This window comes from Cryptomeria japonica, chromosome 2, assembly GCF_030272615.1.
Source record: "Cryptomeria japonica chromosome 2, Sugi_1.0, whole genome shotgun sequence".
Lineage (NCBI taxonomy): Eukaryota > Viridiplantae > Streptophyta > Pinopsida > Cupressales > Cupressaceae > Cryptomeria > Cryptomeria japonica.
Window position 1 is genome coordinate 187967849 of NC_081406.1, and position 14892 is coordinate 187982740.

The 14892-nt window shown below is 35.6% G+C and overlaps 1 protein-coding gene and 1 pseudogene across 1 annotated transcript in view; both read left to right on the top strand.

Moving 5' to 3' along the window:
• Positions 1 to 2263, top strand: part of LOC131029046 (DExH-box ATP-dependent RNA helicase DExH10) — a 119731-nt gene extending 117468 nt beyond the window's left edge. Inside the window, exon 17 of the mRNA XM_057959443.2 lies at positions 1956 to 2263. Coding sequence (XP_057815426.1) covers positions 1956 to 2066 — 111 coding nt within the window. The 3' untranslated portion in view covers positions 2067 to 2263. The remainder of the gene's footprint in view (positions 1 to 1955) is intronic.
• A 5065-nt stretch (positions 2264 to 7328) lies between these two features.
• LOC131859682 (photosystem I P700 chlorophyll a apoprotein A1-like) overlaps positions 7329 to 14892 on the top strand; it is a 92840-nt pseudogene continuing 85276 nt past the window's right edge.

The window sequence follows — 14892 nt, forward strand, 5'->3', positions numbered from 1 at the left end:
TCAAATAACATCTCGTAAATCACTGAATTGAAGCATAATAACAATCAAGTATGCTACCTTCTCATATGCATCAATAAAATATCACTCGGAAAGAATACATCAAGTCCTCACAAGGAACTTGGCACAATACCACACATGCATCTCAATGCAAATAACACCAATGACCCACATTTTGAGGAACACCATCTCGAACGTGCGGGTGGTCCACACACCATGAATCATAAGGGTACCAGTCGCAATGAGCACAATGAAGCAGAAGATCAAGCAACTAAACACAACCACAACCTATGTATCCCTATGTACATAGTCAAACCATTGCAGAGGTCATTACAAAGACAGCACAATGGATCATCATCAAATGAGTATCCCTTTTTGAGTAATGGTGAGTCAATCTTGCAATGAAGAATGGAACAAGTAATTCTTCTTATTGTTCCGTAGTTCAAACATAACCTGTGTAGTATGTGTTTAGGGAGCCAAAAGTTGTTTAAGGTGTTATGGTATGATCTAGCATGACAAGTGCTTGTCAAAGTCTCAGGGACGGTGATCAAATTCAGGGACATTTTATTTTTCCAGATTTTGTGGACAGTCCAGAGAGAACAATTAAAATAATATACAAAATTAATTTAAAAAAATGGAAGTAGAAGTTTCAATTTATTATTAATGTATAAAATGAGTAGAAGAAGCTGAAATATATACAACTTTGTTAATTTGGAAATCAATTGATCCAATGTCAATGAGAAGCATCCCTACTTTTTGTGCGTTTGGTTTAGATCACCATGGTTTCTAGTCACAGTGCATATAATTATGCGCCTTTAGCATTTGCACACAAGGTGTCTTGGCAGTGGCATGGTTTGTGGGTATATGCAATCTCATTGCGGTGTCTTTTGTGCTGGTTGATATGATTTTCTGGCTTGTTCTTGGCTGCTATAGTTTGTATTTCTTTAGCCTTGTGGTTGCTTTTGGAGAATAGTTTTGATCAGCCTAACTTTTGTTCGCTTCTTAGTTGTGTTTCTATGTTGCTGGGCTGGGGACTTGTATATGGTATCCTGATATTATATATAAAAAAGTCAAGCATCTCTATTTTAATATTCACAATTTTAGAAAGAAGGGATAGAAAGGGAGAGCTGGTGTGGGTGCTGGTGGTGGACGTTGAATAGAGACAGAAACAAAGAGAGATGAAAAAATAAAACAGACGAGGCATAAACAACAGCTTGGGTATGTAAAATGATTCATCCTTCTCTACAATTTGAAAATAGCAGATATTTATAGAAGGGAGAGAGAGAGGAGAAAATAATAAAAGTGTGAAAGACTCTTTGAATTGCAGGTTTGAATTTGAAAATGTTCCCACTCAGCTCCTTTGTGTTAAAAGTTCATGTTCTCCTTATGGTTTTCACGTGGCTACACTTTTCCTGTTCTACCGTGAGGGCAAAAACAATATCTAAAGTTTTCTTTAATTTAAAGCTTCTTCACAAATATGTTAATTGCCCATTTAATATTTCACAGAACATTGATTTCCCATGAAAACATTTTTTTGATTTGAATCTCAACCTTAATCAAAGGGATCTTATGGTTGAATAAAGTTAGATTTGGCTTGTTGGAAGGCGTAAGAGGTACAAGATCTGTATTGCCATTGGAGTTGAGTGCTTGAAGTGAGTTGTAGCTCACATTATACTGGAGTTTTCTCCTTGATGCGAGTTTCTCCCAGATAAATCCTTTGTACTTCTTTTGTTGTGATGTTCACTCTCAATTTCTTTAGATCCGTTAAATTTGTATCTGTATCTTTAGAAGATCCACGGTGAATATGGTCTGTGAAACTTTTAGGAGTTGAAGCTTTTATTTCAACAGAATATTTACTTGTATCTAGATCCCAAAATATTAGTCATATTAAAAATATGAAACAGGTACTTTTATAGATATAAAACTTGTAACTAACTCCTCTGGTGAATCCTTTGAAGCTGAAAGCTGCAGCAAATGCAATTGGAGATGCAGCACTAGAGAAGAAATTCGAGGCTAGCAGTGGAAGCATTCGACATGGCATTATTTTTGCCAATTCATTGTATTTGTAGCTGAAAAGAAAGCAATTAATTTGTTATACTCATTCTTGCGGAAGTTGTTGCAATTGCTGCAGGTCTCTTTGCATGACCTGTTGAGGTTTTTTTTTTTGCTGACATGGACAAACTGTACACTGATGGTTAACCTGAAGTTGGTATTATGGACTACAGTTATAGGAATTAATAAAATATACCTTTTTTGACTTGTTCAAGAGGTCTGTCTTTTTGATTGATTGTTCTTAATTTCATCTCAACTGTATAGATTTGTGTCCTTGTCAGAAAACAAAATCTACTCTACAAAAATTTTGTACATTAGACGAGCATTGCATTGAATACATTTCAGCCATGCTTATGCCATGAGTCAGATATATTTGTTGGACGAAGTGCATTCAAGCCATGCTTATGCTATAAGTCAGATTAATTTGTTGGGCAAAGTGGGTTCACTCAACAGCATTGTATATTTTGAAAGCATGACTTCTCAATGTATTATATATTGTGTACTATATGGGAATGTATCTCTTGCAATTAAATTTTTTGTTGTTCAGTCCCATTTTGAAGATACTGGGGGTTTACAAAGCACTGACTTTGAATTACTTTATTTTAGTTGGCCACTATTATAGCCGATAAGATAACTACGAAGGAAAACCTAAATTGTCTTTGAAACATTGGTTAAATTTTTTAGAAGAATCTTGTTCCATACATTGACATGCATCTCAATTTGTTACTTGTTCCAAAGTGATCTTATTTAACTGATTTATCTTATATTTAATTAAATAGTACACTATGTATTGTGTACCATATGGGAATGTATCTCCTGCAATTAAAATTTTTGTTGTTCAGTCCCATTTTGAAGATACTGGGGGTTTACAAAGCACCGACTTTGAATTACTTTATTTTAGTTGGCCGCTATTATAGCCGATAAGATAACTATGAAGGAAAACCTAAATTTTCTTTGAAACATTGGTTAAATGTTTTAGAAGAATCTTGTTCCATACATTGACATGCATCTCAACTTGTTACTTGTTCCAAAGTTATCTTATTTAACTGATTTATCTTATATTTAATCAAATAGTATACTATGTATTGTGTACCATATCGGAATGTATCTCCTGCAATTAAATTTTTTTTTGTTCAGTCCCATTTTGAAGATACTGGGGTTTACAAAGCATTGACTTTTAATTACTTTATTTTAGTTGGCCACTATTATAGCCGATAAGATAACTATGAAGGAAAACCTAAATTGTCTTAAACATTGGTTTAACTTTTTTAGGAAAATCTTGTTCTATACATTGACATGCATCTCAATTTGTTTTTGATTTAAGTAAAAGCAAGTTTTAAAGGGACCCAAAACCCTATACGAGACAGGTTTTAGAAGGACTTGCAACCCGAACCGAAAGATAAACTTGAAAGACCACTCAAAGAAACAAAACACGAGAGAATTGGTCCAGCCAAAAACAGAAAGGGAACAACATTAACCCCCACCCAAAAACCAACAAGCTGCCAAAAACCAACAGCCCTACCCCAACCAGGAAAGATCAAGAATTTGACCTACCCTTATGGGATCAAAGGGTCATATCAAAAGAGGATTGGGACAATTTAGATTTTTTACTTTTAATAGTAATCCATCCCTCCTCAACCCTAGTAGCAACTTTTTGTCGAGAGGAAGGGTCCAGGATAGAGGACCTCCCATCATCAGGAGGAGCAGAGCCAACATCCACAGAGGTAAAGATAGCAGAAGATCCAACAACAATTTGAGATGCGGGAGGGTCATCCATCGAATCATTTTTCTCACTCGGGGTGCCATTGCATGCATTCACACATTCCTGAGGCACAACAACACCATAAACAAGGGGCGTACCCTTAGTCTGAGGAACTTGTGCCACCACTTGGGAGAAACTTTTCTTTTTAACAAAATAATGTTAAGAGGATGCACCTTTCCACCAAGAAGCAGATCTTTTTTTCTTTTTATTTGTTTTACACCCTGCAACAACATGTCCAGTCTGGAAGCACTTTCGACATCTAAAGGGGATACCTTCAAAGTCAAGTTGTTGGACCCAAGATCCCAAGGAAGATTCAATCTCTAACTCAGCTGGAAGCCCTTTAGAGACATCAATGTTAACCAAAATATGAGCATAGGTAGAATGATAAATTTGGTAGGATTCTTTATCAATCATTAGGAATTCACCTAAAGCCTCCTCCACTTCCTCTAGCAGAGAATCTGTCCAAAGATGAAGGGGAAGGTTGGGGAGCTTAAGCCAAATAGGAATCTCATTAAATGAATCAGTAGATGGATTAAAGCTTGAGAACCAGGGTTTAACCATCAAAACATATTTGTCCTCCCAGTTGAAAGGATTAATCCCTAAGATTTTCGATTTATCCTCTGCAAATTCAAATTTAGCAATGAAAAAACCCTTGGCTAAGGGAAAAATGTTAACTGAACCTTTTATGATCGGTTCCCAGCTTTGGGAGATCCAAGTACGCAGTTGAGGAAGGCTTGACCAAAAACCCCAGAATCTGCAAATCAAATCATGAGCTTCAAACACTGAGGAAGTGTGGATGATCTCCATGTCCGTAATTGCAGACACCTTGAAAACTAGAGGTTTGCAAACAGAAACCGCCACAGGCCCTAAGCCACGGGCACCCCAATCGGCTACAGAGGGCGTAGGAAGCATCGTACCACCATCCGAAACCCTCACAGAGCTCCCAAGAACAACACCAGGACTAGCCGCACCAGGGGCTAGGGCAGAATGCACAGAGTCGGCATCGCGAACAGCAACGACAGCCTTAATAGTAGTCGCAGATGGCAACGCGGCGACCTTAGCAGCAATCGTAGCCGCACCAGGGGTTAGGGCGGATTGCAGAGGGTCGGCCTCACAAGCAGCAATGGTGGTCATAGTCGCAGTCGCAGATGGCAACACGGCGAAAGCCCTCGCAGTCGCAGCGGCGACCTTAGTCACAACCGCATATGGCATCGTGACGGAAGCCCTCGCAGCGGCAGACGACATTGTAGGCAGACAATTGACATGCATCTCAATTTGTTACTTGTTCCAAAGTGATCTTATTTAACTGATTTATCTTATATTTAATCAAATAGTATATTATGTAGTGTACCATATGGGAATGAATCTCCTGCAATTAAATTTTTTGTTGTTCAGTCCCATTTTGAATATACTGGGGGTTTACAAAGCACTGACTGTGAATTACTTTATTTTAGTTGGCAGCTATTATAGCCGATAAGATAACTATGAAGGAAAAGCTAAAGACGGGGTTTACAAAGCACCGACTTTGAATTACTTTATTTTAGTCGACTGCTATTATAGTCGATAAGATAACTATAAAGGAAAACCTAAATTGTCTTTGAAACATTGGTTAGTTTTTTTAGAAGAATATGGAACATTGGTTAATTTTTTTAGAAGAATCTTGTTCCATACATTGACATGCATCTCAATTTGTTACTTGTTCCAAAGTGAGCCTATTTAACTGATTTATCTTATATTTAATTAAATAGTATACTATGTATTGTGTACCATATGGGAATGTATCTCCTGCAATTACAAAGCACTGACTTTGAATTACTTTATTTTAGTTGGCCACTATTATAGCCGATAAGATAACTATGAAGGTAAACCTAAATTGTCAATGAAACATTGGATAAATTATTTGGAAGAATCTTGTTCCATACATTGACATGCATCTCAATTTGTTACTCGTTCCAAAGTGATTTTATTTAATTGATTTATCTTATATATAATTAAATAGTATACCTGATTTATTTTACATGTCAACATAGGGAGCTATCATACAGACGTGCTCATGCTATTTGTTTTTGGGTTGTGGCGTGACTTGGATTTTTGAACCTATTTTGGACAATCAAGACTTTTCAACTTCCTTTTATTTTTAAGCACTTCCTGCCCACTTTTTCAACAAAAAAGCTTTAGTTGCCTTATAGGACACTTGTGATAAGTAAGACTCTTACAAGTAACTCAAGCTTCTATTTACTTTGAAATATTGGAGAAGACGTCTAGGATTGTGAGAAATTTATAGGAAGCCATCTAGCATCTAAAATTTGTGGTACATTGCAAAGTGGTTAGCTTCAACTAGTTACTTTCATTGTACTTCAAAGATCAAATAGTATGGAAAAGACATGTACGAGTTTTTTTTATAGCAAACAAAGCATCAAAGGATTGATTCAAACCCAATAATCTTGAATCAGATTTTAAATGAAAGATTAAAATAGTTAGAAATGTTTCTATATAGTGTTGCCATCAATGATAAAGGGGAGATTGTTGGATACTTGTTGAAAGTATATTGGCAATGTCTTTTTATTGAGGTCAACAATGACGTCTAACAATATGTGTTGTCACTAGGTGGGGTAGATGGAACATTGGTAGATTAGATGATGTATGTAGGGATATTTGAGAGGTGATGGGTTTGTGATGTAGAAGGCTGTTTGAAGATTCATCGGGTGATTGCATATTAGTCTAGAGTTCATAGTATGTATAGCTTTTCAAGGTATATAACTTATGTTTACTATAAAGACACTTGGTTGAAGTTTGCATGCTTAGGGCATGTCTTGATATCATTTTTGGTTCAATTTCATGATTGAGAATTTGAAGAAAAATATTTAAGTGTTGTGAACGTAAGTTTGTCTTATGATTGCAAGTTAGTGTTTTGCTTTGCATCTTACCGCATTACATTATTTGGTTGTATGGTTTTAGAGTTAAGCTTGGTAATGTCTTATGTGCTCTATAGTACCCCTACCCTAATCAGACTCTTTTTGACCTCGTTGACCATGGTTAACTTTTTGATGGCTTGCGTGGATGGTTAAATATAATTCTTACCGCATTACATTATTTGGATGGTTAAAACAATCATTGATTAGTGTAACCAAGTTCCTAATGGTTAAATATATTTCTTAAGTGATTAATTGATCTTAAGTAAAGATTAGTTTAATTGAGTATTTCACGTTGGGAAACCCTTTAGAAGTTTGAGTTAAGTCTTCCACATGTGCAACTTCTATTGCAGTTATAAAAAAAATAAAAAATATTTTGCACACTTTTCGAGTGTTTGAAGTCATAACTTTTAGGATTTTTTGGTGGGGCATTACATGCTCATTATCAAGATTCCAACTATTTACATTGTCTACAAAAAAAGTTATAAACGTTTGATCTTCTAGTTTCAATTTGACAAAGAAACAGTTTTAGGACACTGCAAAGAATGCCATGCATTCCCCTGCATTAATAGATATGACCATGTGGATTTGAGGATATGATAAGGATGATGCTGTGGATTAGTGGCATGAATTTCAGGTCCATTTGTGCCTTGGTATGGTCACCAGAACCAAAAATAAAGATCATAGTGGATGGGGATCTTGTTAAAACTTGTTTTGAAAAATGGGCTAAACCTGGTCATTTCTCAAAGAAACTAGCTAAGGGACCTAATGCAACCACATGGATCTGATACCTACATGTTGATGCTCACAATTTTGATAGCCACATCAAAAATTTGGTAGACATATCTCGCAAAGTATTTAGTGCTCATTTTGGTCAAATAGCGATAATATTAATTTGGCTAAGTGGGATGGACTTTCATGACACTCACTTCTCCAATTACGAAGCATGTCTAGGAGATTCTACTCACATTAAACCCAGTGCTCAGGTAGTTTGGGCAATAATAGCCAATAAATTTTGAATGGAGATGTGGGTGGAGGTTTTCGAGGAATACAAATACCCTCTGGGTTCATCCAGATTTGGTGAGCATCCAAAATAACTAGCGAATTGCAATTCTATGGCACCACAATTGGTGCATTGATCTTTGTAGCGTTAATGCTTTCTACTGGTTGGTGGTAATAACACAAAGATACTCCAAAATTGGCTTGGTTCTAAGACTTAGATTCCATGTTGAACCACCATTTTAGCAGGGTTACTAGGACTTGGCTTTCTATCTTGGGCAATGAAATATCCCCCTAGGATATTTGTTCCTGATTTTTACCAAATGATCCACACAAAATTTAAACAACAATTTGCATGCAATTGTTTTCAATATACCATCAAATTAAACTGAAATTCATTAATTTTAGACTGAAATAATAGTTTTGAAATTAGAAATCAGCATTGCATTAAAATCCTTATTAGAACAACAACATAAGTTACCAATCCCAACCACAACATTTATAGTCAGATTGGACAACCAACAAATAATAACCTGAAGCACAAAGTGAGCCACCTGCATGATAACTCTAACTAACAATGGGTTTCCGTCCACTACCTCCAAGATCGAGGGTTTACGTCCTCAAACCTATTGAAAATCTAAGATGTAGATTCCATGTTGAACCACCATTTTAGCAGGGTTACTAGGACTTGGCTCTCTATCTTGGGCAATGAAATATCCCCCTAGGATATTTGTTCCTGATTTTTACCAAATGATCCACACAAAATTTAAACAACAATTTGCATGCAATTGTTTTCAATATACCATAAAATTAAACTGAAATTCATTAATTTTAGACTGAAATAATAGTTTTGAAATTAGAAATCAGCATTGCATTAAAATCCTTATTAGAACAACAACATAAATTACCAATCCCATCCACAACATTTACAGTCAGATTGGACAACCAACAAATATTAACCTGAAGCACAAGTCTTGCATGGTAGGTGAATTGGCTTGGGCCGTGGGTTTGCTCCCCATTGGTCTCGGGTTCGATTCCCTGCCAGGTTATCCCGACGGCTGGGGACTGTGGGCGGACTCATCCGCCTGCAGAGGACTAGTCTCGCCTCATCTCGCCTCTCCTCTGACCCCAACTTGGCTCCCATAAGTCCAAGGTAAGGCGGGGTTGGTCGCTGGGATGAGACGCGGGGATACCTCTGGGTTACCAAAATAAAAAATAAAAAAAATAACCTGAAGCACAAAGTGAGCCACCTGAATGATAACTCTAACTGACAATGGGTTTCCGTCCACTGCCTCCAAGATCACCTGAATGATAACTCTAACTGACAATGGGTTTCCGTCCACTGCCTCCAAGATCGAGGGTTTACGTCCTCAAACCTATTGAAAAACTAGAACTTCCTAGAAACTCTCCAAAGAAACAATCTCCAAACATATAACCAAGCATGCAAAAAAGAACCTCTCCAAATTATTAAATAACTCAACCTGTGACTCTTCGTTCGCCCACTACCCATCTCTTGGAATTTCCTTCTATTTATTAAGTGACTTTACTTAACAATTTGATGCTAATATAAAAAGTCACTTTTAATCTGCATTAATAAATAATTAAATTAAGTTGTCCTTTTAAATTATTATGTTTTGACAACTTAAACTTAATTATTTAAATGGATTTCCTAATGTCCCAAAAAGGGGACATTATAGTCCTCCCTCCTTAAAGATTGCTTGTCCTCGAGCAATCATGAATCTGCATACCAATGTTAGGATCCCAAACCATCCTCAGGAATACTGTTCTGCCAATCCACTGCGCCACACTAATTAAAACATCTGCATACCCATGGTGAAGTAGTATATCTTGGTCTACAAGAGTTAATGCACCAAACATGTCACTGTCTGGATCCCATATCAATTTGTAGAATCTGCTATAAGCAATGAAGGAGTTTGTCAACTAATCACCTTGACAAAATGAAGATCTACCCCCTCAAGCCTATAAACCAACATGAAATGATACAAATCTCGTTGCCATAACTCTGACCAACAACACAAATGATTTCAAACATGTCTCCAAACCAATGCCAATTAGAGAAAAACAACCCACACTCCATCTCTATTGAAAAGAAGCACCCCTCAACACTCCCAAACCATTGAATCATTGATGTACTCCATAAAAAATTAGGAAATGCTACATGATCCCAACTATAACAGCCACCAATCCATACAAAATCAAAGAGTATGAAGTCGCCAAGCAACAAATATATTGCTACCCTATCAAGATAAATAAACGATAGTCTCAAGAATGAGGTGTGTATGCCATCATTGCCCGACACTGATAACTCTTGAAAGCCTGGTTCACTACAAGTGTTACTAATAAAAACAACTTCTTCACCCATAGATTGATCACCATTAAGTGAAACTTTAAAGTTGGTAAAGTCCTTCTTATCATCATCTTGAAGCATGACTTCTTCCAAATTTGGAAGCTCATAAGTAATCACTGCCCTATGACTGAAACTACTCTGAAATCTGCTTGTATAATGTAGTGTCCACCCTTGATTTAACCTATTTTGACTAGAGTTGACTTTTATATTATGTTTGATAGACTTATCTAGGCTATACTTGATTTGGATGATGATTACTCATGTGCTTTAGTTACTTATCATTGATGTTAGACACTATTGGACATATGCTATTTTGAAGATCTATATGGATGTTGGTACTATCATGATTGATCATGTGATTTGATGATATATGTACTTGATGGATTTTATATGCTCATTATGTGATGCATTATTGATAGATTATATTTATCAGGGTTTTGATGATGATTACGATTACGATTACGCTAGCCCTACTTCATGATTACATTTGATGAGATGTGATTGACTATTGTTTGATTGTCTTTGTGATAGAGACGATTCCACATCACACATTGCGAGTGGAATGTGTCGTCGCGATTCTCTATCACTTGCTTGTTCTATATATGTATATGTATATGTTGTATTGTTGTTTTGTGGTTGCAGGACTTTGCAGGTACTAGACATCGACTTCACCTGACTTCACAAGTCTGGGTGTGTCTTTAGTTCCAATGGCTTATGTGGTTCGGAGATGGCATGAGTTCTCCTCACATACTCTAGGTCTAAGTTGTTCACCATGAGTTGTCAGTGTCTCAACATAATTCGCCATGTCAGTTAATTAGATTGGTTTTCTTGGTATTGTGAGTTCGATTTATGTCAGTTGATTTACTTGGTTATGTTAGAGTAATTATGTGGCTCTCGATGTGTGGTTTTATATTTAGTAATGTTTATTTTAATGTATTTATTTTATTAGTTTTGAATATTTAATTATTTGGCATTTATATTTATTTGATAATTAACGTTTATTGATTTTATGATTATTTAATATTTGGTAAGCCTTATTGATTGTTTAATTATTTATTTGATTTTCTATGGTTTAGTATTTATGTGATATCTTATATTTGTTTGGTTCTTTAATTTATTTAATTATTTTTTTGTTTATTTAATTTTAATCCCCATTTGGATTATTTATTTATAGCTTATGTTTATTTAATAGTTTGACTTCTATTTCCTAAGTGGGGTGTATGAACACATTAAATTTAAAATAATAATAAAACATTCCCACTTAGTTGGATAAGTATATTTTATATATACTATACCTACCCTTTACTCTCATTGGTTAAATTCAAAATGAGAGAATAAATTATAATATATGATGGGTTGGTAAAATATATTCTAAAATAGATTATTTTGATTGGCCGAGATTGAGGCTAGGGTTTTTGGTTATTGTTGGTTTTTATTTTCATTCCCGTGATGGTTTTCAGATTGGCTATTTTCTGAAAATTTTGGAAATTTTTCCAGCAAGCATTCTTTGTTGGTTTTAGATCTCTTTTACTTCTGGTTTTGGCTGGAGCTTGGTTGGATTTCGGTTTGGCTTTGTGGGAGCTCTTCTTCAGCTTCATTCCATCACTTTAGGTTGCATGTTGGAGTTCTTTTACTTTTGCATTTTGGTTTTAATGGTTTCTTTGTGTATACATTGTGTTTACAAGTGTATTGGGCTTGGGTTTAAATATTACAATATTCTATGGTTTAAATATTGTTTGGAGATTAATATTTGGGCAGGAAACCTTATATTATTTGGGTTTTTATATAGTTGTTGGGAATGCCATTTCACGGTTTTGTCAGATTTCTGTATAAGCTTGGGATGTTGAATCTCTTGTTTTGCATGGGAGTTTGAATGTATATTTTTCCCTTTTGCGAGTCTTTCAGTCTGACAGTGTTTGGATTTGGTTTCATCGGTTTTTTTGCAAATTTGAAGTGGTTATGTATGCCTATTGCCGTGAAGAAATTTTGGCTGGATCTTGAGTTATAGTTTGAATATATTTATCTTGTTTATACCTATGTATTCATTTTTTTGGGGCATCTCTATTCATGTGTTTTTCGAGCCCCTTTGTTTAAGTTTGGAATTTATTTTTCTGGCGTAAGTTTTCTGAGTTTTCTGTGTGAAATATGTAAAGCATTGTTTCAGTGAAAGCGTTGTTTAAATATGTAAAAGTGTTGTTCTGTATTGTGTTTGCGCTGTTCTGCATAACACGAGCACTGTCTCATAAGGCATAAGCACGAATCTGGGAATGCATGCGCTGTCTTAGGATATGTATGCGCGATTCTGGAAATGTTTGCACTGTCCTACGGGATGAAAACACTGTTCTATTGGACAAAAGCATTGTTCTATGGGATAAAAGCGCTAAACTGTCCGTGTTATGTGTTTTCTCAGTTTTGGTCATTTTTGAGGTATTGTCCCTAGTTGATTTTTTTAATAGAGGCTTTATTTGAGGTCTGCTAATATTTTCCAGTTTTGGGTTTGATCAGTTTGGATGTATTTTGATGGTTTAAGTATATTTACTTCTCTATGCCATTATGGATATTTTAGACTCTCTTCCATGTTGATAAACCATGGATGTTTGAGATGATTATTATATTGTTTTGGACCAACAAGTGAGCTGGCCTTGCTGTGATGTTATCTTTTATTTGATGACAACATTTGATGACTTGATATGCCTTTGTTTATTGTTGGCCAAGAGGCTCATTTTGCTATATTGAGGTTGTTGTAGCCTTGCATATGTTGTGAGAGTATGTGTGGAAGTTATTGGTTGCATTGTGTGTTATTCCTTTGTGTTTATTTTGGTTAAGAGCCTCTTGCGATTTATTGTTGGGCCATGTTAGGGGGAGTGGGATTCCTTTTGATGACTGGGGTCACAAGAGATAGGCTTGCATGAGGTTCCTTTTAAGGATGCATGAAGGTTAGACCACCAGGGTACATTGAAGTTTAACATGATTTGTAAATAAGTGATAACCTAATAATTGATGGGTTGGGTAGCTAGATTAATTAATAAAGATGATAAATTGATTTGAGCCTCATGACTTAGTCTTAGGGAGGATGTTTTAGGATAAGCATAAGAAGACCATGAAGATGGTAAGGTAATCTCCCTTAGTCTCTCGTAGGCTAAGATGGCTCCACATGTCCATCAGGCTAGTGCCTTATGTTATTATGTTTTGAGGATGGCATGTGATGACACTCCACTCTTACATGTGTTCCCATTTATGATTTATGATTATGCTTATTGGATGCATTTATGTCTTGATGAGTTTTATGCCTCTGGGAATTTATTCCTGTTGTATTGTGTGATTTCTTCCTTGAGAATCCTTGTGTGGTTAGTCTCTTTGGTTATAGGTGCTAGCTTAGGTTTAGAGTGTGTGTTGGGACCGTGTTATCTCCTAGCATGGGGGGTGGTTCCTTTGGTTCCACATGGTCAGGTGGTTGGTGCTTTTTAGCCATTGGGATTTTCTCTTGGATTCTTCTTGTGTGGATGTGGATTCTTCTTCATGATGGACTATGGATGTACCTTGTAGCACATTTATGTAATGAATAAGATGGAATGTATGTAATGTAATATTCTTGTATATAGTAGACAAATTCTTGCAGTAGAAAGAGCTATGATCATGATGTATTTAATGTACTTGTATTTATAAGATGAATTGTAGTTGAGATTAGAATTAAGTCATATTTGTAATGAAACATTAGGGATGTAATTGTACTATTGTAGAGATGTGATCTTATGGATCATGGATATAAGTGGATTATGGTTGGAATATAATGGATTTGCATTATGGTTCAATTGTATTATTTCATGGAATGTTTAGAGGCAAGTTAGAATGTAAAATAATCTTGAAAGAGGAACATTCATAGATTAATAAATGAATATGTTAGAAGATGTTAATTTGATTTAGTAAAGATGAATGATTCATATAGATACATTGGTAGAAAGGAAATTATGCATATCATGAGGAATAAGTAATGTTGTAGGTTGCATATCTCATGGTTAGGGAATTGGAATACGATGCATTAAATGAAGATGAAATATACCTGTCATGTGTGTAGTATGTTATTATGGTGGTGAATTAAGTAATTATGTTGAAGTACCCTAGGGAAAAGTTAATGATGTTATGTTAATTCCGCTTGCTTTATTTGATGAAATGAGCAATGATGTATGTTTATATTGGTTAATTGGTTAATGAATGTAAATAGATGGAGATGTTATGTGTTGCATTAATTGTTATTAGATGTTAATTAAGAATTCTTTTTATCTCCATTTACTTGTTATTGTTTAGTTTCTCTGGGGTATTTTGGCGGGCATTACATATACCCTGTTGTCACAAGCATTTCATTGCTGCAAATTGATTTTTCATCATCAAAATTTATGGGTTTGTTTCCTTGCTGGTCCTTCTGCTCTTCATTGTTATCATTTACATAACAAATGGTAGGAACATTGTGAATTGTTTCGTCCCTACCACTAGTATTGATCCCTTCAATGATTTGCATCATCTCCATGCTCTTAGAATTTGCTTTTTCTTCCTCAGGAGTTGCTGTAGGAGTAGTCTGATTTGTTGTTTTGGATAATTTATAATGCATCATACTCAGCTGTAGACAAAGCTCATTCGACTCCCTCTCCTTATCTTCTACAAACTTAATAGCAAGATCGTTGTCCATCAGCAGTTGCAAGTAATCTGTTTTCATCATTTCAAAAGCTTCTTTGATAGTGCCCAACTAAGTATCAGTGACTCCACTTGTAACTCCCTTGTGTCTATCCTCAACTTGAGTTTTCCAA